This window comes from Salvelinus alpinus, chromosome 26 (assembly GCF_045679555.1).
Source record: "Salvelinus alpinus chromosome 26, SLU_Salpinus.1, whole genome shotgun sequence".
In the NCBI taxonomy this organism is placed as follows: Eukaryota; Metazoa; Chordata; class Actinopteri; order Salmoniformes; family Salmonidae; genus Salvelinus; species Salvelinus alpinus.
Window position 1 is genome coordinate 24163125 of NC_092111.1, and position 25430 is coordinate 24188554.

Here is a 25430-nt window from a genome sequence, read left to right on the forward strand (position 1 = left end):
TGCTTCATTTTTGCAAATCTTATAATAAAGCTGTTGTTGGAAGAATTTAAAGTCTCTCTCTTCCTCTAGAATTTCCCTGACAACACCCATGCATACCCCACAAGACATGCCACAAGAGGTCTCTTCACAGTCCCCAAGTCCAGAACAGACTATGGGAGGCGCGCAGTACTACATAGAGCCATGACTACATGGAACTCTATTCCACATCAAGTAACTGATGCAAGCAGTAAAATTAGATTTTTAAAAACTGGGGAAAAACACCTTATGGTACAGTGGTAACTGTGAAGCAACACTAACATAGGCAGACACATGCATACACACACACACGATAATATATGCACTATACACACACACGTACACATGGACTTTGTACTGTAGATATGTGGTGGAGTAGGGGCCTGAGGGCACACAGTGTGTTGTGAAATCTGTGAATGTGTTGTAATGTTTTTTTAAATTGTATAAACTGACTTAATTTTGCTGGACACAAGGAAGATTAGCTGCTGCCTTAGCAGCATAACAAATACAAATATAAATAATCATACTCTCGCCATTATCTGGCAGCATCCACACTCACAACAGTTTGTGTTTGGCTACGTCGACCCTCTAGCTGAGGTGTTTCAGGCGGCATGCCTGTGTTGTTACTGCTACGAGAACAAACTCTTTGATCTGAGGCAACGATCGGCTCAAACATGAACAGTTTCAGTAGGTTTATTGTCTCCCTAACTAACATTATTTCAATATCTGTAATAAACTCATTCTCAGTCTCGGAGCTACTCGGTAATTTCAGCCATTTTTGGGAGTTCCAAAATTGTCTCTCCTGCCAGTGACGCAAAAATGCCAATACGGCGATTTACAGTAACAGTCAGCTGGCATTCTAAATCCTAGTGTTTCCATTTCCCTTTAACTTCATACGTTTAGCCTGTGGTACCTTGTGGAATAGACACTAGCTGGAACGAGCTTTTAACTAATCAGCATTCAGGATTAGACATACCCGTTGTATAAAAGAAAAATAAACATCATTACATGAAACAAAACATTTAGTCATTTTTGAGACTACAGGAAATAGGTTTACCACTATGTTAAACAACTGCAATAATGTATGCGTTGGTTTTCAACAGCATGGTGGCTATTGTAGTCTTTTGACTGTAGAAAAACAGGGATCTCTAAAGTTGTGCCAGTATGTGCAGGCAGCACGCGAGGGAGGGAGGGGCAACTGTGCAGGCACCATAGCTAATCGGTCTGGAACTCACCCATACACATAATTTACACAGCACACAAATGCACTTGAAACAGCAGTATAGTTCATTGTATCTTTATTATTGTAATAATCGTCACTGATAAAGTTGAGATAGACAGGACAAGCAGAAACAGGTGGTTGGATATTAACATGCTCAGATCTGATAGTGGCATTACACTTTGGCTTTAAAACAAACAGAAGGCACTTAAACAGAAGAGGATCAAGTTGTCTCTTAGGCACAGATCTAGGATCAGGTACCTTTCATCCAATTCTATGGTTATGATGGGAAAGAAACAGAAACCTGACCTTAGATCAGTGTCTAAGGTTAACTTTATCCTCCTCGCACATAAACATGAAAAGCAAAGGCACTTATGGAGGGGCGGGACTAGGGCAAGAGAGGGATCCCTGATTGGTCAGATAATGTTTTGACTGATAGGGGACAGCATGGTTTTAGTATTCAGCTAGGGCTGACTCAGAACATTACAGATATTTTAGATACGGTTCAGAACCCCTCCCCCCATCTGTGAATGAGACCCTCTGTCGCCCAGGTAACCATTCCCATGCCAACCACAGAGAGAGAAAGACAGGTAAAAAAAGAAAAACGAGAAAACAGCAATAAAAACCTTTCTTTGTGCTCTTGGTATTATTTAACACATCTTATAATTAAAGTAAAATATTAATACAGTTCATCAATTATACCATAATTGTACTATCTGTGTATGCATGTAAGGATCAATATCTGTACGGTATACTGTATGTTTGTTGATATCTGTGTGTAGCCTATGAGGATATAATTATCATTACCTTTGGCCCTGTGCCCCTTATATTAATAATTGGCTTTTTGATATTTGGACTGTTCTCATAATTAAATCATTGGCTTCTCAGTTCAGTTATACATAAAACATACAGGGAATGTGATTGGCATAGACAGGAGTGGGGAACACTGAGGAAGAGTGTAGTAGTGATACACAGACACACACTTATCTTTGGACCTCTATTCCTTAGATCATAGGTTATAAAGAAGTAATGGGATAAGGATATGATGTATTCTCTCTGAGTAGGACCGAGGAAGACCATGAGGGTGGCGGTGATGAAGGTCTCACTCGGACCAATCGTCATCTCCCAACTCTGAGGAGTCGTCCTCGCTGTCGCTGCACTCCACAGCAATACGGCGAGACAAGATGGCCGCCACATCGTTGCCGTAGTTATCCTTTTTCTCCTGCTCTTTCTGTTCCTCCACCTTACGTAGGTTAAAACCTGCCAGAGAGAAAGGGAGAGATGGGGGATTAGGGTGTGTGTGTGTTTATGTGTGTTCGTATCGGTCTGTCTGTGTGTATGTGTGTCGTACCTTGCCGGATAGCCGACAGGAGGTCACTGTGAGCGTCAGCGGGGGCTTCTGGCTGAGCTTGGGTGGATTTAAGAGGAGGGGGAGCCCCAATGGAGAAAGAGGGGGGAGGAGGGCCAGACGTAGGGGGAGGAGGGCCTGGGGGAGGCGGGGGAGGAGGAGGAGGAGGTGCGCCACCACCCTGGGGGAGAGAGGGGGGAGGAGGCGGAGAGATGGAGGCCTGATAGGAAGGAGGAGGTGGGGCAGGGGGGGAGGGATAGGCGGAGGAAGTGGGGGGAGTGGGAGTGGAAAAGTCAAATCCAGAGGGGGGAGGGGGAGGGATTCCGAAGCCAGGGGAGGGGGGAGGAGGAGGTGGGGCAGGAGGAGGGGCCAGGTTGGGCCGTGTGCCAATGGGAGCAGTAGAGGGCATGGGAGGGGCTGGAGGGGGGTGTGTGGGGCTAAGAACGCTGGTGCGCTTTTGGGTTGATGCTCCATATTGTCCGTCATGATACCTGCCAATGAGAGAGCAGGGGAAGGATTAAGGTCAGCACACGGATTCTCCAAACACAACTTTCTCCAAACGATTTTGTCCACTTGAGATGAAGTGTGTTGACTGGAGTAAACACTAATGCCAAAAATGCTAAATTAGCATAAAATATGTGTAAAAACTACAGTACATGCACAATTTAAATGTGCATACACTACACCACTCCATCCCTGCTACTTACGCCATGTCTGGGGGTGGAGGGGGCAGGAAGTCGTCCGGGGCGGGGGGAGGGAGGGGGGAGCCAGGATCGAAGGCGTACGACCCTGTACTTTGGTCCAAACCATCAGGGGAGTAACAGCCTTCTCCTGAACCAATACTGCCATTCAGACCCTCAAGAGATTCTCTACACACAAGATGCACAAAAAAAGAGTGAATATTTTCATCAATAACAACACAATTAAACAGTTTAAAATCATTCTATAGGACATCACTCTCCCCGACACACTCACAATCTCCCTCCCTCATATTCTCTTTCTCCTCACTCCACTTCATACATTCTCGCCCCATCCTCTTTATCCTCATTTCTCGCCCTGTTCTCATCTCTCACCCCATGTCATTCTTGGGCACCACAAACTCCTCTCCCATCTTTAGCCGTTCCCACTCATCCTTCCTGGTTTTGATCTTCCTGGGATTCAGAGTTCGCATATTCTGATTGTCCTTCTTCTCCTTCTACTCAGACAGAGAGACAAAGAGAGGGGGGTGACAAAGAGAGAGGGAAGGAGGGAGAGAGTGAGAGGAGCGAGAGCGAAAGAGAGAGAGAAAGACAGAGGGAAAGAGAAGAGAAACAGGAAAGGGCATTTAACAGAGCTATAAGTGCACTTCCTTGTTTTGTTTAAGCAGAAGATGGGATGCATTTCCCAACAGGCCGAAAACAAACTCCACTGTCTCATTGAAGGACGTGTCTCAATTGTCTCAAGGCTTAAAAATCCTTCTTTAACCGGTCTCCTCCCCTTCATCTACACTGATTGAAGTGGATTCAACAGGTGACATCAATATGGGATCATAGCTTTCACCTGGATTCACCTAGTCAGTCTTTGTCATGGAAAGAGCATGTTTGTACACTCAGTGTAGGTAGGGGTAAAGTTACTAGGCAACAGAATAGATAAACAATAGCAGCGGGGTATGTGATGAGTCAAAAGATTTAGTCAATGTAGATAGCCTGGGTAGCTATTTGCTTAAATATTTATCAGTCTTATGGCTTGGGGGTAGAAGCTGTTCAGGGTTCTGTTGGTTCCAGACTTGGTGCATCCTTACTGCTTACCGTGCGGTAGCAGAGAAACAGTCTATGACTTGGGTGCCTGGAGTCTTTGACAATTTTTAGGGCCTTCCTTTCACACTGCCTGATATAGAGGTCCTGGATGGCAGGGAGCTCGGCCCCAGTGATGTACTGGGCCGTGTGCACTACCCTCTGTAGCGCCTTGCTGTCAGATGCCAAGCAGTTGCCAAACTAAGCTGTGATGCAGCCAGTCAAGAAGCTCTCAATGGCGCAGCTCTCAATGGAGCATCCTTTTTGAGGATCTGAGGGCTCATGCCAAACCTTTACCATTGTCGTGTCTTCTTCACGACTGCGTTGGTGTGTGTGGACCATGTTAATTCCTTAGTGATGTGGACACGGAGGAACTTGGAGCTCTCGACCCGCTCCACTGATGTGGATGGGGGCCTGCTCAGTCCTCAGTTTTGCTGTAGTCCACGATCAGCTCCTTTGTCTTGCTGACGTTGACGGAGAGGTTGTTGTCCTTGCATCACACTGCAAGATCACTGACCTCCTCTCTATAGGTGGTCTCATTGTCGGTGATCAGGCCTACCAGTCGTGTCGTCAGCAAATTTAATTGTGTTGGAGTCGTGCGTGGCAGCGCAGTCGAGGTGAACAGGGAGTACAGGAGGGGACTAAAGGCGCCCGCATGCTTCTCAGCCAAAACAGTTCTGAAGATATTAACAACATTTTGTGCCGTTTTTTGTTTGTTTTGGTCTTCGGCTAGGTTTTTCTTTCGGCTGTTCGGGCACACCAAAACAATTCTTGAGGCAAGCCAAAGTCGGTAGCCAAAGTCTACGCCCCTTTGTCGATGATTGGTCAACAGTAGGGATTCTTCAATATAGTCTTTGTTGTCATGACTCGTATTCATGCACATTTTTTCATTGACAAACACTGCACCAAACATCTTACTTAGATGTAAAATTCCACGACTAAGATCTCCTTGGCAAAAACTGTCAAAATGAATGATACATTTCTTAAATTGACAGATTAATTTGGACTATTTTGTGTGTACTGGCTACAGTGTCTCAAAATGGACAAACAGTACTATTGCTGTTTTTTTCCTTGTTTTTCAAACAAAGGTCTTTTATGGGAGTATGAAGCGTCCAGATTAGTGTCCCGCTCCTTGAAAGCTGCAGCTCTAGCTCAGTACAGATGTTGCCTGTAATCCATGGCTTCTTGTTGGGATATGTACGTACGGTCACTGTGGGGACAACATTGTTGATGCACTTATTAATGAAGCTGGTGATTGATGTGATAAACTCATCAATGTCATCAGATGAATCACAGAACATATTCCAGTCTGTGCTAGCGAAACAGTCCTGTAGCTTAGCTTCCGCTGCATCGGACCATTTCCATATTGAGCGCTTCACTGGTACTTCCTGTTTGAGTTTTTGCTTGTAAGCAGGAATCAGGAGGATAGAGTTATGGTCAGCTTTTCCAAAGGGAGGGTGAGAGAGAGCTTTGTACGGGTTTCTGTGTGTGGAGTAAAGGTGTTCTAGAGTTTTGTTGCCTCTAGTTGCACAGGTGACATGCTGGTAAAAATTCGGTTAAACGGATTTCAGTTTCCCTGCATTAAAATCACCGGCAACGAGAAGCGCTGACTATGGTTGTGCATTTTCTTGTTTGCTTATGGCCCTGTACAGCTTGATGAGTATGGTCTTAGTGACAGCATCAGTTTGTGATGGTAAATAGACAGCTACAAAAAATATAAATGAAAACTCTCTTGGTAAATAGTATGGTCTGCAGTTTATCATGAGGTATTCTAACACAGGCGATAAAAACTCAAGACTACTTTAACATTAAAGATTGCGAACCAGATGTTGTTAATAAAGAGACACACCGGTCCCCTCTTCGTCTTAACCGAGGCAACCGTCTGGTCTAGACAATGGATTGAAAAAACAGCGTCCTTGTTCAGCCACGACTCCGAGAAACATAGAATATTACAGTTCCTCAGGTCCTGTTGATAGGATATTCTCCAACGGAGCTCGTCCAGTTTTTTAATCTTGTGACTGTACGTTCGCCAATAGAAGGGAGGGTAAAGGCGGTTTATTTGCTCGCCATCGTAGTCTCGTCAACGTAGTCTCTTCTACCTCTCTTGCACCGTCGCTTCCTCTTTCGAGTCCCGGGGATTAAGGCCTGGTCAGGAGTGAGCAGAACGACCAGAGCTGCCGATTCGGTAAAGTAGAAATTGTCATCCAAATCAAGGTTAGTGATCCCCATTCTGATGAAATGATGGAGTAGACATGATGTACAAACAATTTGTAAAAAAAATAAAAAAATTAAAAAAAATTATATCAGAATTGGTCAGGAGCCCGTAAAACGGCTGCTATCCTCTGCAGCGCCATTTTACTTTGTGAGTGTTACCCGTTACCCTGTGTTTGCGTCTCTCCTTCATGATGTCCTTTGTGTCCTGCAGCATCTTCTCCTTCCACAGATCAAAGAAGTAGGAGGGATCCGTGTAGAACTTCAGAGCATCCTTACCATCATCCCTAGACATGACAACAACAAAAACGAACAATATCAATGTGTGTGTGTGTGTGTGTGTGTGTGTGTGCGCGCGCGTGTTTGCGTGTGTGCGTGCGTACGTGTGTGTGTGTTTGCGTGCGTGCGTGCGTGTACCTGTACTGGCTGAGGTTGTTGAGTGGTGGAGGTGGGTTGCAGGTCAGATAGGTCTCCTGTACAGGCAGCGGTAGAGAGGGTCTACAGAACAACTGCTGGTCCTGAGTCAGATTACTATGAAACGCTTTCTTCTGGGTGATGGCCTGCAGAGAGACTGAGAGAGAGATGGAGGGTGGAGAGAGAGAGGTGGAGAGAGAGCGATATGGTGAGAGAGAGACAGAGATATGGAGAGAGAGAGATAGAGAGAGAGCGATGTGGAGAGAGAGAGATGGAGGATGGAGAGAGGGAGAGAGCGAGAGAGAGACACAGTTAGGGTTAGTATTCTGTTTGTTTGAGACAAAGGTATACAGTATGTGCCAGTATGTGTTGCATTACATTATACTTAAAGTCCACTGAATTCTCACTTTGAATACTAACTACATGGCACTGTTTGCTTATAACATACAGTGGTTTTCCCGGACACAGGTTGAGCCTAGTTATGAACTAAAGATCATGTTCAATAAAGATTCTCCATTTAAATTGCTTTTAAATCTAATAGGCTTAATCAGCATGCGGGAAATTACCCCATGGTATATGTCAGTCTCTTACCCTCCTCCTCTTTAGGGTCGAGCTGGGTGACTTTGACTTGTAGACGGTCCACTCTCTCTCCCAGTGTGTTCACCCGGACAGCAAACACCCCCGCCTGCACAAACAGCTCTCCAAACACATCCTCTGCATACTTACCTACACACACAAACAAATGTATATTATGGCCTAAATACACTAAGTGTACAAAACATTATGAACACCTGCCCTTTCCATGACAGATTGACCAGGTGAATCCAGGTGAAAGCTATGATCCCTTATTGATGTTAAATCCACTTCAATCAGTGTAGATGAAGGGGAGGAGACAGGTTAAAGAAGGGTTTTTAAGCCTCGAGACAATTGAGACATGGATTGTGTTGGTGTGCCATTCAGAGGGTGAATGGGCAAGACAAAATATTAAAGTGCCTTTGAATGGGGTATTGTAGCAGGTGAGGCTGTTCTGAGGGCAAAAGGGGGGAGCTGCAACTCAATATTATGAAGGTGTTCATATTTTGTACACTCAGTGTATATACACATGATTACATATCACAAGATACATACTTGCAATTTACACACACAATCTCATATTACAATACACTGCACTGTTCTGCATGTAGCACTTCCCTAGGTATAAACTCACCCAACACATAGAGTGAGTAACTTACTGAGGCTGCCTAGCTGGCGTATGATGTTGGCGAGGCTAATGTTGGTGACACACTCCAGCTCGCTGCGGATGGTGTTGGGGATCGTCTGGCGGCACACATGGCGAGGCTCGATGTTCCTCGTCACCAATGGCATTCTGGGACGGGAGGGGTAGCGGGGGGCTTCCCTGGAGGGGGGGCAGCATGTGAGAAAGGTCCATCACTCTATGACACGTGCTACTGTAATTGTACTTGGTTATATTATGTAAGAACAATGGTGGAACACTAATAAAAATTATATTATTTTATAACAAATGCGCTTTCTTCCGCGTTGGATCACGGTCGCTGTCTGTGGTTCTGAAACATCAGTGCGCTGTTGAATTGGCTGGAGCCTTTTCCTAGACCATGTTGCTATGTGCATAACAGCACAGTTAACCAGCATATTGGTGTTGAGAACAATGTGGAGGAGGCAGCAGAGGAGTGAGGAGATGAGAAAACAGCCCTTGCCTTAATTGTCTAAAAGTGAAGAGAGAGGAAACCCAACTTAAAATTAGGTCTAAAATCAATAACCTAACTTAAATAGTCCTATAATCAATAGCCTAACTTAAATGTGCCTGACTTTATAAATCATCCATATATATCTACAGAAATAAGACAGATCCTGCTTCTGTTACCTGTTTGAGTGTTTGCTTAATAGCCTGATTCCGTGAGCTCCAAGCCTCATGCAACCACAACATGTCGGAAAAAGCAATTTCACAAATTCATTTTTAATCTTTGTTATGCTGTAATAAATGCTTTACATTTGTTTTGTTACTACAGCCTCTCTGGTATAACTTATACATGATTTAGTGTTGTTTACAATGTTCCAAATGGTCAGAAAAATAATAATATTGTAATCTAACAGCACCTGTTTGTCACAAATAATATGCATGCGGCTCTCGCTCCAGTCCTATACCCTCCTTTTTCTTGATTTTCTCCTTCTTGTTATTATTACAATTATTATTATGATCATCATTATAATAATAAGTAATGCCATTATCATTAGTAGGCTTAGTATAGCAGCCAAGTATAACCACCATCGAGCTGTAGGCCTAAAAGCACATCTTGTTACCGTAACTTACTTAGGCCTATATGTCAATATATAGGCTACTGTACCAATTAAGCATTCATGTCATCACACAGCATGAGTCATTCATGATTTGAAATGCAATTAAGCATTTTTGTTTTAAAATGAAATAACAAAAGAAGTCTTGAATAATTAGCCTAAACAATAAATAAACCTTTAATGTTGGCCATTGCATTCCCGAATGCATGCACTGTTTTTAGTCTTTGCTCGAATAAAGGCTTTACAAAAAAGGTACGCTTATAATTTATCATCTTGTGTTGTTTACACTGTTCCAAATGGTCAGAAAAAAACATATATTGTGATCTAACAGCCCCTGTTTGGCACACATAATATGCAGGGCTATGCAGCGCTTTGTACTTGCCTTCCTTATTTTTCTTGATCTCCAGTAGTTCCACAAGTACGTCTAATTTCTTACACACATCTGACTTCCCCTTTCCCGCCTGAGAAACCAGTACACCTTCCCCGTGTCAAGTTTTTTCCCCCACGTCCTCCTCATCCATTTTTCTGTCACATATGTTACGGTGTTAGAGTTTGTTATAACCAATTTATTCATGTGATTAGCATACGCTATACCAACGTATTGGTCACGTGCATGCGGCGCATACATGTGTCATGTAAAGAGAGCAAGGGTTGAGAGAATAGGGAACATTTTTCCTAAACAAATGGAGGATTTCGGTGACAGTACTTTTCAGCCACAAATGGCTTCAGCAACACGGACTGCGCAATATACACTGTTGATGTTCTGTGGTGGTCGCTACAGCAGGGAGTAGAGAGAGACAAGGAGTGCTAGTCACACAGGCAGTCGCTGTCTTTTTCTAACACAGCGCAGCAAGTCTGAGCTGAACACAAACAAATCAATTTCGGTTAATTGACTCCCTCCTGAGTCATTTTGTCTTAATTATTTTAAACAAATATTTCATATTTAAGATTCTTCAAAGTAGCCACCCTTTGCCTTGATGACAGCTTTGCACACTCTTGGCATTCTCTCAACCAGCTTCATGAGGAAGTCACCTGGAATACATTTCAATTAACAGGTGTGCCTTGTTAAAAGTTAATTTGTGGAATTTCTTTCCTAATGCGTATGAGCCAATCAGTTGTGTTGTGACAAGGTAGGGGTGGTATACATAAGATAGCCCTATTTGGTAAAAGACCAAGTCCATATTATGGCAAGAACAGCTCAAATAAGCAAAGAGAAACGACAGTCCATCATTAGGTCAGTCAATCCGGAAAATGTCAAGAACTTGTCAAGTGCAGTCGAAAAAACCATCAAGCGCTATGACGAAACTGGCTCTCATGAGGACCGCCACAGGAAAGGAAGACCCAGAGTTACCTCTGCTGCAGAGGATAAGTTCATTACAGTTACCAGCCTCAGATTGCAGCCCAAATAAATGCAGACACATCTCAAAATCAACTGTTCAGAGGAGACTGCGAGAATCAGGCCTTCATGGTCAAATTACTTGGGCCGATAAACACGAACAATGGACATTAGACCAGTGGAAATCTGTCCTTTGGTCTGATGAGTCGAAATTTGAGATTTCTGTTTCCACAACCTCTGTGTCTTTGTGAGACGCAGAGTAGGTGAACGGATAATCTCCACATGTGTGGATCCCACCGTGAAGCATGGAGGAGGTATGATAGTGTGGGGGTGCTTTGCTGGTGGCACTGTTGGTGATTTATTTATTGAAAGCACACTTAAACAGCATGGCTACTACATCATTCTGCAGCAATACGCCATCCCATCTGATTTGCTCTTAGTGGGACAATCATTTTTCAACAGAACAATGACCCAACACACCTCCAGGCTGTGTAAGGGCTATTTGACCAAGAAAGAGAGTGATGGAGTGCTGCATCAGATGACCTGGCCTCCACAATCACCTAACCTCAACCAAATTGAGATGGTTTGGGATGAGTTGGACCGCAGAGTGAAGGAAAAGCAGCCAACAAGTGCTCAGCATATGTGGGAACTCCTTCAAGACTGTTGGAAAAGCATTCCAGATGAAGCTGGTTGAGAGAATGTCAAGAGTGTGCAAAGCTGTCATCGAGGCAAAGGGTGACTACTTTGAAGATTCTAAAATATGAACTGTATTTTGATTTGTTTAACAATATTTTGGTTACTACATGATTCCATATGTGTTCATTCATAGTTTTGATGTTTTCACTATTATTCTACAATGTAGAAAATATAAAAAATAAAGAAAAACCCTTGAATGAGTAGGTGTACAAACTTTAGACTGGTACTACGTGTCCCAGACTACCTGTCCGTGCTACCTGTCCCAGACCTGCTGTTTTCAACTCTCTAGGGACAGCAGGAGCGGTAGAGATACTCTTAATGATCGGCTATGAAAAGCCGACTGACATTTACTCCTGAGGTGCTGACTTGCTGCACCCTCGACAACTACTGTGATTATTATTATTTGACCATGCTGGTCATTTATGAACATTTGAACATCTTGGCCATGTTCTGTTATAATCTCCACCCGGCACAGCCAGAAGAGGACTGACCACCCCTCATAGCCTGGTTCCTCTCTAGGTTTCTTCCTAGGTTTTGGCCTTTCTAGGGAGTTTTTCCTAGCCACCGTGCTTCTACACCTGCATTGCTTGCTGTTTGGGGTTTTAGGCTGGGTTTCTGTACAGCACTTTGAGATATCAGCTGATGTAAGAAGGGCTATATAAATAAATTTGATTTGATACTGTATACGGACAAATACACATTTAAAATATTTATTTTAGTCTGGGACAGCTCAAAGATGTTACTCTAACTACTTTAGTGCCTATTGACGACTGTATCACTATCTTCGGAGCGAGTGAGTTTTGTTAAGAGCCCCGACGCTGGTACTGTTTTGGAAACATAGCTTTTTTTTATTATACAAACTAGATGGTAACTTTACAAGTAAAGTTGGTGGGGCTAGCTAAAGCTCTTTAAACGTTTGTGGTAGTGAAAGAAGTGTAAAAATGTCATTTTTATTTCCCAACGAAAGTCAGTAGATTTGGTCAGAAGTTGTGGTAGTAGTGGTCAGTAGTTATGTGGTTCAGTAGTTGTGGTCAAAAGCTGTTTGGATATGGTTAGTAGTTAAATGTGTGGTCAGAAGTTGTGTTGTTGTGGTATGTAATTGTGTGGTTGAGGTCAGGAGTTGTGTGGTTATGGACACTACATGTGGTCAGAATTTGTTTGATTGCGGTCAGAAGTTATATGGTTGAGGTCACTAGATGATCTCTCATATGTCAATATGCCTTGTATACTGTTGTTTAGGTTAGTTATCATTGTTTTAGTTTACAATGGAGCCCCTAGTTCCACTCATTATACCTCTGATACCTCCTTTGTCCCACCTCCCAGTCATGCGGTGACCTCACCCATTATAACCAGCTTATCCAGAGATACAACCTCTCTTATCATCACTCAGTGCCTGGGCTTACCTCCGCTGTACCTGCACCCCACCATACCCCTGTCTGCACATTATGCCCTGAATCATCCTGTGGCGGACCGCAATAGCATCGAATAGTCCCCACGATATGCAACTGTTCAGGGAAGTCAGGAACTAATACACGCAGTCAGTCAGGAAAGCAAAGGCTAGCTTTTTCAAGCAGAAATTCGCATCCTGTAGCTCTAACTCCAAAAGGTTTTGGGACACTGTAAAGTCCATGGAGAACAAGAGCACCTCCTCCCAGCTGCCCACTGCACTGAGGCTAGGTAACACGGTCACCACTGATAAATCCATGATAATCGAACATTTCAATAAGCATTTCCTCAACGGCTGGCCATGCCTTCCTCCTGGCTACTCCAACCCCGGCCAACAGCTCCGCCTCCCCCGCAGCTACTCGTCCAAATCCAGACAGCAGATGTTCTGAAAGAGCTGCAAAACCTGGACCCGTACAAATCAGCTGGGCTAGACAATCTGGACCCTCTCTTTCTAAAACTATCCGCCGCCATTGTTGCAACCCCTGTTACCAGCCTGTACAACCTCTTTCGTATCGTCCAATATCCCTAAAGATTGGAATGCTGCCGCGGTCATCCCCCTCTTCAAAGGGGGTGACACCCTAGACCCAAACTGTTACAGACCTATATTCATCCTGCCCTGCCTATCTAAAGTCTTCGAAAGCCATGTTAATAAACAGATCACTGACCATTTCGAATCCCACCGTACCTTCTCTGCTGTGCAATCCGGCTTCCGAGCTGGTCACGGGTGCACCTCAGCCACGCTCAAGGTACTAAACGATATCATAACCGCCATCGATAAAAGACAGTACTGTGCAGCCGTCTTCATCGACCTGGCCAAGGCTTTCGACTCTGTCAATCACCGTATTCTTATCGGCAGACTCAATAGCCTTGGTTTTTCTAATGACTGCCTCGCCTGGTTCACCAACTACTTTGCAGACAGAGTTCAGTGTGTCAAATCGGAGGGCATGTTGTCCGGACCGGGTACCACAGGGTTCAATTCTCGGGCCGACTCTTTTCTCTGTATATATCAATGATGTCGATCTTGCTGCGGGCGATTCCCTGATCCACCTCTACGCAGACGACACCATTCTTTATACTTCTGGCCCTTCCTTGGACACTGTGCTAACTAACCTCCAAACGAGCTTCAATGCCATACAACACTCCTTCCGTGGCCTCCAACTGCTCTTAAACGCTAGTAAAACCAAATGCATGCTTTTCAACCGTTCGCTGCCAGCACCCGCCCGCTTTAAACATCAACTATCTGAGCAGCTAACCGATCGCTGCAGCTGTACATAGTCCATCTGTAAATAGCCCACCCAATCTACCTACCTCATCCCCATACGGTTTTTATTTTATGTACTTTTCTGCTCTTTTGCACACCAGTATCTCTACTTGCACATCATCATCTGCTCATTTATCACGCCAGTGTTAATCTGCTAAATTGTAATTATTCGCTCCTATGGCCTATTTATTGCCTACCTCCTCATGCCTTTTGCACACACTGTATAGACTTTCTTTTTTCTACTGTGTCATTGACTTGTTTATTGTATTATTGGCTTGTTTACTCCATGTGTAACTCTGTGTTGTTGTCTGTGTCACAGTGCTTTGCTTTATCTTGGCCAGGTTGCAGTTGTAAAGGAGAACTTGTTCTCAACTAGCCTACCTGGTTAAATAAAGTTGAAATAAAAAAATGTGGTTGTGTTCAGTAGTTATGTGGCTCAGTAGTTGTGTGGTTGTGGTAAAAAGTTGTGTGTAAATGGTAAGTAGTGAGATGTGTGGTCAAAAGTTTTGTGGTCAGAAGTTGTGTGGTCATGGTATGCAATTGTGTGGTTGTGGTCACTAGATATGGTCAGAAGTTGTGGTCAGAAGTTATGTGGTTGAGGTATTTTTTTAATTTATTTTTATTTCACCTTTATTTAGCCAGGTAGGCTAGTTGAGAACAAGTTCTCATTTGCAACTGCGACCTGGCCAAGATAAAGCATAGCAATTCGACACATACAACAACACAGTTACACATGGAATGAACAAAACATACAGGTAATAATACAGTAGAAAAAAATAAAACAAAAGTCTATATACAGTGAGTGCAAATGAGGTAAGATAAGGGAGTTAAGGCAATAAATAGGCCATGGTGGCGAAGTAATTACAATATCGCAATTAAACACTGGAATGGTAGATGTGCAGAAGATGAATGTGCAAGTAGAGATACTGGGGTGCAAAGGAGCAAGATAAATAAATAAATAAATACAGTATGGGGATGAGGTAGATAGATGGGCTGTTTACAGATGGGATATGTACAGGTGCAGTGATCTGTAAGCTGCTCTGACAGCTGGTGCTATTATAGGTATGTAATTGTGTGTAATTACAACTTACATTACAACGGAACGACTTGATTAGCGTAGTGTTAGCTAGCTACATAGTTGTCTTTGCTGTCCTTGTATCCAAGATAATTGTGTAGTTTTGAGAAATTGTCGAGGTTACCTAGCCAGGTAGAGGTTACCTAGCCAGCTACACTTTCAAATACCTAGGATAGGATAAAGTAATCCTTCTAACCCCCCCCCTCCCCCTTAAAAGAGTTAGATGCACTATTGTAAAGTGGTTGTTCCACTGGATATCATAAGGTGAATGCACCAATTTGTAAGTCGCTCTGGATAAGAGCGTCTGCTAAATGACTTAAATGTAAATGTAATGTAAATGTGTGGTTGTGTTCAGAAATTGTGCGGTTGAGGTCAGAAGTTGTGTGGTTGCTGTCAGAAGTTGTGCGGTTGTGGTATTTAATTGTGTGGTTGTTGTCACTAGATATCGTAAGCAGTTGTGTGGTTGCTGTCAGAAGTTGTGCGGTTGTGGTATTTAATTGTGTGGTTGTTGTCACTAGATATCGTAAGCAGTTGTGTGGTTGCTGTCAGAAGTTGTAAGGTTGTGGTATTTAATTGTGTGGTTGTTGTCACTAGATATCGTAAGCAGTTGTGTGGTTGCTGTCAGAAGTTGTGCGGTTGTGGTATTTAATTGTGTGGTTGTTGTCACTAGATATCGTAAGCAGTTGTGTGGTTGCTGTCAGAAGTTGTGCGGTTGTGGTATTTAATTGTGTGGTTGTTGTCACTAGATATCGTAAGCAGTTGTGTGGTTGCTGTCAGAAGTTGTGCGGTTGTGGTATTTAATTGTGTGGTTGTTGTCACTAGATATGGTAAGCAGTTGTGTGGTTGCTGTCAGAAGTTGTAAGGTTGTGGTATTTAATTGTGTGGTTGTTGTCACTAGATATCGTAAGCAGTTGTGTGGTTGCTGTCAGAAGTTGTAAGGTTGTGGTATTTAATTGTGTGGTTGTTGTCACTAGATATCGTAAGCAGTTGTGTGGTTGCTGTCAGAAGTTGTAAGGTTGTGGTATTTAATTGTGTGGTTGTTGTCACTAGATATCGTAAGCAGTTGTGTGGTTGCTGTCAGAAGTTGTAAGGTTGTGGTATTTAATTGTGTGGTTGTTGTCACTAGATATCGTAAGCAGTTGTGTGGTTGCTGTCAGAAGTTGTGCGGTTGTGGTATTTAATTGTGTGGTTGTTGTCACTAGATATCGTAAGCAGTTGTGTGGTTGCTGTCAGAAGTTGTGCGGTTGTGGTATTTAATTGTGTGGTTGTTGTCACTAGATATCGTAAGCAGTTGTGTGGTTGCTGTCAGAAGTTGTAAGGTTGTGGTATTTAATTGTGTGGTTGTTGTCACTAGATATCGTAAGCAGTTGTGTGGTTGCTGTCAGAAGTTGTGCGGTTGTGGTATTTAATTGTGTGGTTGTTGTCACTAGATATCGTAAGCAGTTGTGTGGTTGCTGTCAGAAGTTGTGCGGTTGTGGTATTTAATTGTGTGGTTGTTGTCACTAGATATCGTAAGCAGTTGTGTGGTTGCTGTCAGAAGTTGTGCGGTTGTGGTATTTAATTGTGTGGTTGTTGTCACTAGATATCGTAAGCAGTTGTGTGGTTGCTGTCAGAAGTTGTGCGGTTGTGGTATTTAATTGTGTGGTTGTTGTCACTAGATATCGTAAGCAGTTGTGTGGTTGCTGTCAGAAGTTGTGCGGTTGTGGTATTTAATTGTGTGGTTGTTGTCACTAGATATCGTAAGCAGTTGTGTGGTTGCTGTCAGAAGTTGTGCGGTTGTGGTATTTAATTGTGTGGTTGTTGTCACTAGATATCGTAAGCAGTTGTGTGGTTGCTGTCAGAAGTTGTAAGGTTGTCGTATTTAATTGTGTGGTTGTTGTCACTAGATATGGTAAGCAGTTGTGTGGTTGCTGTCAGAAGTTGTAAGGTTGTGGTATTTAATTGTGTGGTTGTTGTCACTAGATATGGTAAGCAGTTGTGTGGTTGCTGTCAGAAGTTGTAAGGTTGTGGTATGTAATTGTGTGGTTGTTGTCACTAGATATCGTAAGCAGTTGTGTGGTTGCTGTCAGAAGTTGTAAGGTTGTGGTATGTAATTGTGTGGTTGTTGTCACTAGATATGGTAAGCAGTTGTGTGGTTGCTGTCAGAAGTTGTAAGGTTGTGATATGTAATTGTGTGGTTGTTGTCACTAGATATGGTAAGCAGTTGTGTGGTTGCTGTCAGAAGTTGTAAGGTTGTGGTATGTAATAGTCTTAGTGGTCAAAACAGCAGCTGTTTGGGAAAGTTTGAATAACACTTGGTAATGCAGTTGCAAAAACAGCTGAACCGTAAGTTCCGTATTGACTATTTTGATTCTACTCACAGCTATGAATAGCAGAGAAGTAGATTAATATCCCATATACTCTATATTTTTGTCTAACTTGTTGCGGTAGTGGTCAAAACGGACGTTGTTTGCAAAAATGTTACAGAAAATGTTGTTGATGCGGTTACTTGAAACTGCTGTAAATATTGATCCGAATGTTATGTTTAGTCCAAACAGATTCGAGTAGCAGAGAAGTAGACAAAGCTGGTGAGCTTGAAATATTTTGTCTACGTGGTTGCAAAGTGGAGTTACTAGCTGATTTGTGTCAAAAGTTGCATGATTTCACTTACAGAGAATGTCAGTTGGAAGTGATGATGTCACAATTGGGAACTTTGGAATCTTGAGAAATCCAATGAAAGCGGATGGAAAAGAAAAATAGTACAAGAAAGTGAATAACGGAAAAAGTATAACAGATATCAAAAAGTTGTATACAAGCATCTCGATCGAGACCGTTCCGGGAATTTTTTAAATTGTATTTGCGTTTCTAGCTTAAACCGTGTAGGAGGAGTCTCTGTTCTCTTTCATGACTGTGGCAGTGTCTGCGAGTATCCTAGCAACGGCTTCTTTTTGGAATCTCAATATTGACACAAAGAGCTGTTTTCAGAAGACAGCAGGTGAGGGGTTACTTTAATCGCTCTCCCTCGAGAACAGTACACCCGATTTAAAAACGGCTTCCGCCTTTGACAAGCAGATAAGTAGAGGAAGATGATTTTAAGCCAAATATTTTTGTGTAACTCTTTGGTTACTTGGTCAAAACGATAGTTGTTTGGAAAGTAATGAATTGACTTGCATCTGACATGATTTACAGACGCTTGAAAGACAGACGATGGGTTACGAAAACGGCTCTAGTTACAGATTGGTAGCCCCGATTTAAAAACCGACTACTAAACAGAGAAGTAGGGAAAGATTTTAGGTAGGATTACTTTTTAAAATATGTTTTATTTATTTATTTTTAAACACGTGGTATTGCAGTTACAAAAACAGCTGTACCATAAATTCCGTATGGAATATTTCAATTCAGCGCACAACTATGAATAGCAGAAGTAGACGAATATCCCATACACTCAATTTTTTTGTCTAACTTGTTGCGGTAGTGGTGAAAACATACGTTGTTTGCCAAAATGTTACAGAAATGTATGTTGATGTGGTTACTTAAACTGCTGTAACTGTTACGGAGCCTAGTTGATAGGTAATCGACTAGTTGGACTGTTCCCCAGACTCCACGCGTAGGGACTTGTACAATGCTTAACAAGGCTATTGAACTTAACATTGGTGTCTGTCTTTATTGCTTAATCCGACATATCATACAGAAACATGGTATCAGAAGTGGCTCGGAAAACACACGTTTGTTATTTTTGTAGCTAAGTACAGTATAGGCGCAGTTACGTTCCATATGCGAACACAAGCCGTTTCCTACTCACAACACTGATCAACTCGTTGTTAGCTGGCTAGCTAGCATCACTACCTACTTCCATGACTGAAGGCAAAGAAATCTCCTATTCCATTGCTATGGCAGCGAACATTCCGCCACCAAATCACATGGTTCTCACAGGGGACTGGAATACTAATTGGGACAACTTCAGGGATGAATTCGAGGACTATGCGCTGGCGACCGGTCTACATGAGAAACCCAACGAGGTACAAGCGGCAACTCTGAGGAGTTTAATGGGCAGTGAATGCAGGCATATCTACCGGCACAATCTCACCCTCACGGCACGACAACAGTGTGATGCAAAGGCTATATTGGATGCATTGGAGAATTACTTCAAACCCGCCAGAAACGTCATTTACGAGCGGTTCGTTTTCGGAAGCTGCAAACAGGAAGAGGGTGAGTCAGTACACAACTTTGTAACCCGTTTGAGAGAGAAATCTGCCACTTGTGAATACGGGGGATTGAAAGATGAACTGATTCGTGACAAAATAGTACTGGGAATTGCAAATGAGAATACGCGCCGGCGTCTACTGAGAGAGAGAGGCTTAACATTAGTAACTGCCATCGAAATGTGCCGCACTGCTGAAGTCACTGACATGAGAATGAGAGCAATGGAAACGGAAACCCCACGCTCCGACGTTGATACTGTTCACGCTGTTGCTAGGCAGACATTCAGACAAAACCAATCGAGGCAGAGTAATTCACCACGAACGGTGAACACAGAGAGCCCCGTAGCATGTAAATACTGTGGGAATACACACACACGTGGCAAAGAGCACTGCCCTGCCTACGGAAAACCATGCAGAGCTTGTGGAACTAATAATCACTTTGCAAAAGTGTGTCTCAAAAGCAAAAGAAGGGTGAGTGAGGGCAAGATTCACTGTGTTGATGATGTTACTCAATGTTCAGAGCTGAACAGTGAAAGTGACATGTACATGCATGAATCCATTGGGGCTGTACACTCAAGAGGGAAGAAATGGTTTGTGACACTACGATTACACAACAAGCAACAACAATGTCAACTGGAATAGGGTGCTACATGCAACGTAATGAGCTACAAAGACAAAATCAATCTGGCACCTGACACACATCTATTGCCCAGCGATACTAGACTAAAGCTGTACTCAGGAGAACTAATGAGCTCTATGGGCACCTTTGAGACCGAATGTGTTATTCGGGGACGCAAACACAAGTTGGAGTTTGAGATTGTGAAAACCAGTCAAAATCCTCTCCTCTCAGGCTCTACATGCGAACGCCTGGGACTGATGCAGTTCACTGTACCAAATGACCTGCACATTGTGGATCATGTCCAGCATGGACCCCTGTCCAAAGAACAACTACTCAGCAGATATGACGATGTATTCAACATGCCCGTTGAATCAGTGCCTGGGGAGGTACACTTTGAAGTGGATGAGAGCATTACTCCAGTCCAGTGTGCTCCTCGCAATGTGCCCATTGCAATGAAAGTGGCTGTGAAGGCCCAGCTGGACAAGTATGAGGCCGATGGCCACATGACATCTGTGACTGAACCAACTGACTGGATCAGCAATATGGTCATAGTGAAAAAACCAGAGAAGCTGAGGGTCTGCATCGACCCAAAGCATCTGAACCAAGCACTGAAACGATCCCACTACATCATGCCGACACTAGAGGATGTCCTCTATAAGCTTCCCAAGGCCAGGATTTTCACCTTGGTGGATGCCCGAGATGCATTCCTTCAATGCAAGCTGGACGAAGAAAGCAGCTTCATGACTACCTTCTGGACCCCCTGGGGTCGGAAACGCTGGCTCAAGCTCCCGTTTGGTGTCTCAGTGGCGCCTGAGGTATACCAACGCAAGCAGCACGAGTTACTGGCTGGGCTCAAGGGCATTGAACCCATCGCCGATGATATCCTGATCGTAGGCTGTGGTGAAACAGACGAAGAAGCAGAACGCGACCACGATGTGAAGCTCCTGGCACTGATGGAGCGCTGCCGATCAGTTAAGCTTCGTCTTGGCCTGAAGAAGCTGCAGTTCAAGGTGAAAGACGTCCACTTCCATGGCCACATTCTCTCGGCAAAAGGCCTGAAGCCGGACCCAGACAAGGTCCAAGCGATCCTCGACATGCCAAACCCGTCGGATGCAAAAGGAGTACAGCGTCTCATCGGCTTTGCAAACTATCTTGCAAAGTTCATGCCACACCTATCAGCAGTCTGTGAGCCTCTGCGCCGGTTGCTGGACAAAGACACACCATGGCACTGGCTACCCAAGCACGAGGCCGCAGTGCAGGAGATGAAATCTCTGGCTTCATCCATGCCAGTGTTGCGCTACTACGACGTCACGAAGCCTGTCACAATCCAGAGCGACTCTAGCCAAAGGGGACTTGGATGCTGCCTTATGCAGGAAGGCCAGCCCGTTGCGTTTGCCTCGAGAGCGCTCACCCCCACCGAACAAAACTATGCAGAAATTGAGAAAGAGTGCCTCAGCATCGTCTTCTCCTGCCAGCGATTCCATCACTACTTATATGGTCGAGAGCTGGTCACCGCTGAAACTGACCACAAACCACTCATTGCCATATTCAGTAAACCTCTCCTCAACGCGCCCAAGAGGCTTCAAAGTATGCTCCTGACTCTGCAAAACTACAGCCTGAAGGTCATTTACAAGCCAGGACCTGAGATGTACATCAGCGACACACTGAGCAGGGCAACAGCACAATGTACAGGTAGAGGCACTGCCTATCAGCGGCAGGCCATCTGTTCGCTACAGCAGGAACAACAAGATGTTCAACAGATCAATCAGGCAGACTACTTAAACGTCACAGATCACCGCCTAGCCCAGATCAGGCAACATACTGACGAGGACGAACACCTACAGTCACTGAAGTCCATGGCTCTCGCAGGTTGGCCATATCTGAAAGTGGAGACACCTTTCACAGTGAGAGAATACTGGACCTTTCGAGATGAGATCAGTGTGCAAAATGGCGTCTTGTTCAGAGGTCAGAAGGTCATTATTCCCAAATCACTACGTCCAGAGATGCTTACCCGCATACACTCCAGTCACGTTGGAGGTGACGCATGCTACCGTCAGGCTCGTGAAACATTATACTGGCCAAACATGCAAGCAGAAATTAAAGACTTTGTCAGCAACTGTACCACATGCAACGAGTACGCTCATTAACAGCAAAAGGAAACCATGATGTCACACGAACTGCCCACAAGGGCCTGGCAAATCATCAGCATGGACTTATTCAGCCACAGACAAAAGGACTATCTTCTCCTCGTTGATCATTACTCTGACTTTTGGGAAATTGAACTGCTCCCTGACTTGTCTGCAGAGACGGTCATAAAGCGCTGCAAGGCGCAGTTTGCAAGGCAAGGTCAGCCTGACAAGGTAATCACGGACAATGGCCCACAATTCACTGCACAGTTCAAGCGTTTCGCCTCAGAATGGGAGTTTGACCACGTGACCTCCTCTCCAAGACACCCAAAAGCAAATGGCAAGGCAGAATCAGCTGTCAAGATTGCAAAAAACCTGTTAAGCAGGGCCTTGCGCGACAGCAACGACCCATGGAAAGCGATCTTACAGTGGAGGAACACACCCACCGAAAACATGGACAGCAGCCCAGCACAACGCCTTCTGTCCAGACGTCTGAAGACTACTATCCCCGTAGCTAACAAGCTACTTGAGCCCTGCGTCATGGTTGGCGTCACGGACAAACTGCGTCACAGAAAGCAGCTCGCTAAGTGCTTCTACGACCGGACTGCTCGAGACCTACCAGAGCTGGAGGTGGGTGAAACTATAAGGATGAAACCGCTGCCGGGAGACCACACAGGACTTTGGAGGCTGGGCACATGCCTACAGAGAGTTGCACCACGTTCTTACCTGGTGGATGTTGGTGGCTCCCTCTATCGTCGCAATCGGGTGGATCTGCGCGTAGCAGAGCAGACAAACCAGAACATGCCATACACTCACCTAGATGAGCTGGATCACAGTCCAGGCCTAAGGGTAAGGGGTGCAGAATTGAGACATGAGCCAACTGAAGGTGAAGCTTCTACCCCACCAAACTCTCCAGCTCGTGGCCCTAATCCTACCCCTGTCAGAGCCAATACTTACTCACGGGTGGGTCGGCTGTGCAAGCCACCGGACAGGCTTACTCTGTAAGCAAGAGACTTAACTTGTTGTCTGTTAATTAAAAAAATATAAAAAAATGTTTTAAAAAAATATTAAAAAAGGAAGATGACAGCTGAAGTAAAAAGAAAATGTCATGCTTTTCAATTGTTATGACTTGACTGTTAAGAACTCAATGTTATGCCGTTATGTTTGCACTTTCTATTGAAAAGGATGATGTTACGGAGTCTAGTTGATAGGTAATCGACTAGTTGGACTGTTCCCCAGACTCCACGCGTAGGGACTTGTACAATGCTTAACAAGGCTATTGAACTTAACATTGGTGTCTGTCTTTATTGCTTAATCCGACATATCATACAGAAACAGTAACTTTTGATGCGAATATTCTTTTTTTTGGCCAAACTCCAGATTTGAGTAGTAGAGCAGTATACGAAGCTGGTAAGCCTGAAATATTGTCTACGTGGTTGCAAGAACAATTATTAGCTGATTTGCGTCAAAGGTTTCGTGAGAAAATGACAGTTGCAAGTGATGATGCCACAATGGAGAGGATTAAAATCTTGAGAAATCCAATGTTACCAGATTTGGGGGGGGGAACGGACGAAAAGTTGAATAACGTAAAAAGTATAACAGATATCAAAAAGTTGTATACAATAAACTCGACCGAGACCGTTCTGCACGTTTTGACATTGGAATGGCGTTTCTAGCTCAAATGCTGTAGGAGTAGTATGTGGCGGCGGAATAATAATTATAAGTATGTCGAATACTGAAGAGGACCAATAAGGTAAATTACTATACACCTTTATAGGGTTAGGGTTAATGTTCCCACACGGCCATATCTCCATGTTACAGCGCGTGTTTACGGAAGACATAGGCCGCCATTTTTGCTAATTAGCTATCTTGAGTGCTCCGAACACCTGTGTGTAAGCTAACTAGGAAGAAGTGTAGTTGGTCAACCGGAGGCACACACAGTGTATGGATCTGTGCAAAACTGCTACAGTAAGATAATGTTTTATTTGCAAGCTTATTTTTCGCTGACAAAGATAAGAGGCATATCAGCATATCTTTCGAAAACCGTTTGATTATTGACGTTCAACGTTAAAACAGCGTTGGAATTGAAAGTTTACACGGAGCCAAATGTGAATGAATGTAATGGCCCCTAATTTACGGAGAAGGTATTGTCTAGATCAGACATGTACGCCCCATTTATATCTAACGTTACTGTTTAAAAAAAGGTACATTCAGACACACAGCAGGGCTAACTAAAGCAGAACCAAAACCACAGCCCAGTTCTATTCTGGTCATGCCCCATATCTGAGAGGAGTGAATACAATATGGTGGACTGGTGGTCAAGGCTCAACGAAAGAATAAGGATTTCTAGATGTTACATCAACTTTAGCACCAGACTACTGTAATGCACTGGGCAGCCCCACATCGCTCTAGTCAACACCAACTCCCTTTATAACAACCACAGCCTAATGGAATTATCCTCGGCTTTAAGAATAAAGTGATTTTTTTTGCTCTGTCTCCGGAGTCTATAAACTATGCAGCGCTTCTATTGACTTAAAAATTAGCCAACTTTCTAGCGGAGTAAAGTTACTAGCTTTACAAGTGCATTTCACTTGACAGGCAAGCTCATTAGTTTACTATTTACTCCTTAATTTAAACGGGTTGGATGTGATGTAAACACGAAAAACGCCCTTTGACCAAACAGAAAGTTAAAATAGTCAGATGATCCCAGATGTTCCATCGCCCAAACTATGTAGCAGAGATTGAAACATTGTACTACCAACACCCTACTACCCGGCCACAGTGGAATGCACCGGTGAGTCACAACTTCACTTTTACACTGACACAACAAACAAGGAAGCCTATACCAACTCTGTGTCTGACAAATAATTTATTTCTCAAGATAAAACCCGTCTAAATGAGAGCTGTTTTTAAGTCTCACGCTCAGAAACGGCATTACAATAATTAGGGCGAGGGTAGGTGACATGAAACTTCGTCTCTCGGCCTTGTCAGTGTAGCAGGAAGTGAAGTTGAAAACGCCCCTCATTATGTCCGAAAATCGTCGGGAAAACCTATTCTTATTTAGTAACTTCTGAAAAAGGCGCAAATTAAACACTGATCTCTTACCGTCAGCCAAATCAGTCTTGTTGCTTGGTTGAGTCTTTCAGTAGAAACAAAAATGACGGTTTACTGTAACCAGGGTGGGGAGACTTAGGATAACACAGAGAAGTCCCAGATTTGTTAAACTTCTGATTGGACAAGGCTTCGACATTCCAGGCGCTGATTGGTTCCTCTCACTGTCCGTCTGTGTCAGCGGCGTGGACGTACAATAGGTAACCACCCAGTCTAGTCGTAAACATCTGTCCAGTTTGCGTAGGGAAGGGTGGAGATACGTAACGTACATTCCATTCTGCTCAAGC

The 25430-nt window shown here is 43.8% G+C and overlaps 1 protein-coding gene across 3 annotated transcripts; it reads right to left on the bottom strand.

Annotated features, from left to right (window-relative positions):
* Positions 1–1296: 1296 nt before the first annotated feature.
* LOC139554990 (actin-binding protein WASF2-like) lies at positions 1297–25280 on the bottom strand. Of its 3 annotated transcripts, XM_071368336.1 has the most exons (10): positions 25138–25215; positions 17757–17805; positions 8212–8375; positions 7571–7705; positions 6983–7136; positions 6735–6852; positions 3656–3777; positions 3290–3451; positions 2586–3073; positions 1297–2494 (listed from the first exon to the last, which is right to left on the bottom strand). In XM_071368336.1, exons 3-10 carry the CDS (start codon positions 8342–8344, stop codon positions 2337–2339), a joined length of 1470 nt encoding a protein of 489 aa, XP_071224437.1. In that variant the 5' UTR covers positions 8345–8375; positions 17757–17805; positions 25138–25215; the 3' UTR covers positions 1297–2336. The 3 variants fall into 3 exon arrangements, with proteins under 3 accessions (XP_071224437.1, XP_071224435.1, XP_071224436.1); XM_071368334.1 differs by lacking the exon at positions 17757–17805 and having other exon boundaries at positions 25138–25280; XM_071368335.1 differs by lacking the exons at positions 17757–17805; positions 25138–25215 and adding an exon at positions 22759–22858.
* Positions 25281–25430: the final 150 nt, after the last annotated feature.

What these genes read in the sequence shown, in the direction of transcription:
- LOC139554990 (XM_071368334.1), bottom strand. Translation starts at nt 8,344, where the DNA reads ATGCCATTGGTGACGAGGAACATCGAGCCTCGCCATGTGTGCCGCCAG. An exon ending in CGACCCTAAAGAGGAGGAGG is followed by an intron (nt 7,137 to 7,570) that starts GTAAGAGACTGA and finishes TCTCTCTCTCAG; the next exon opens with TCTCTCTGCAGGCCATCACC. An exon ending in AGGAGAGACGCAAACACAGG is followed by an intron (nt 3,778 to 6,734) that starts GTAACGGGTAAC and finishes CTGTCTGAGTAG; the next exon opens with AAGGAGAAGAAGGACAATCA.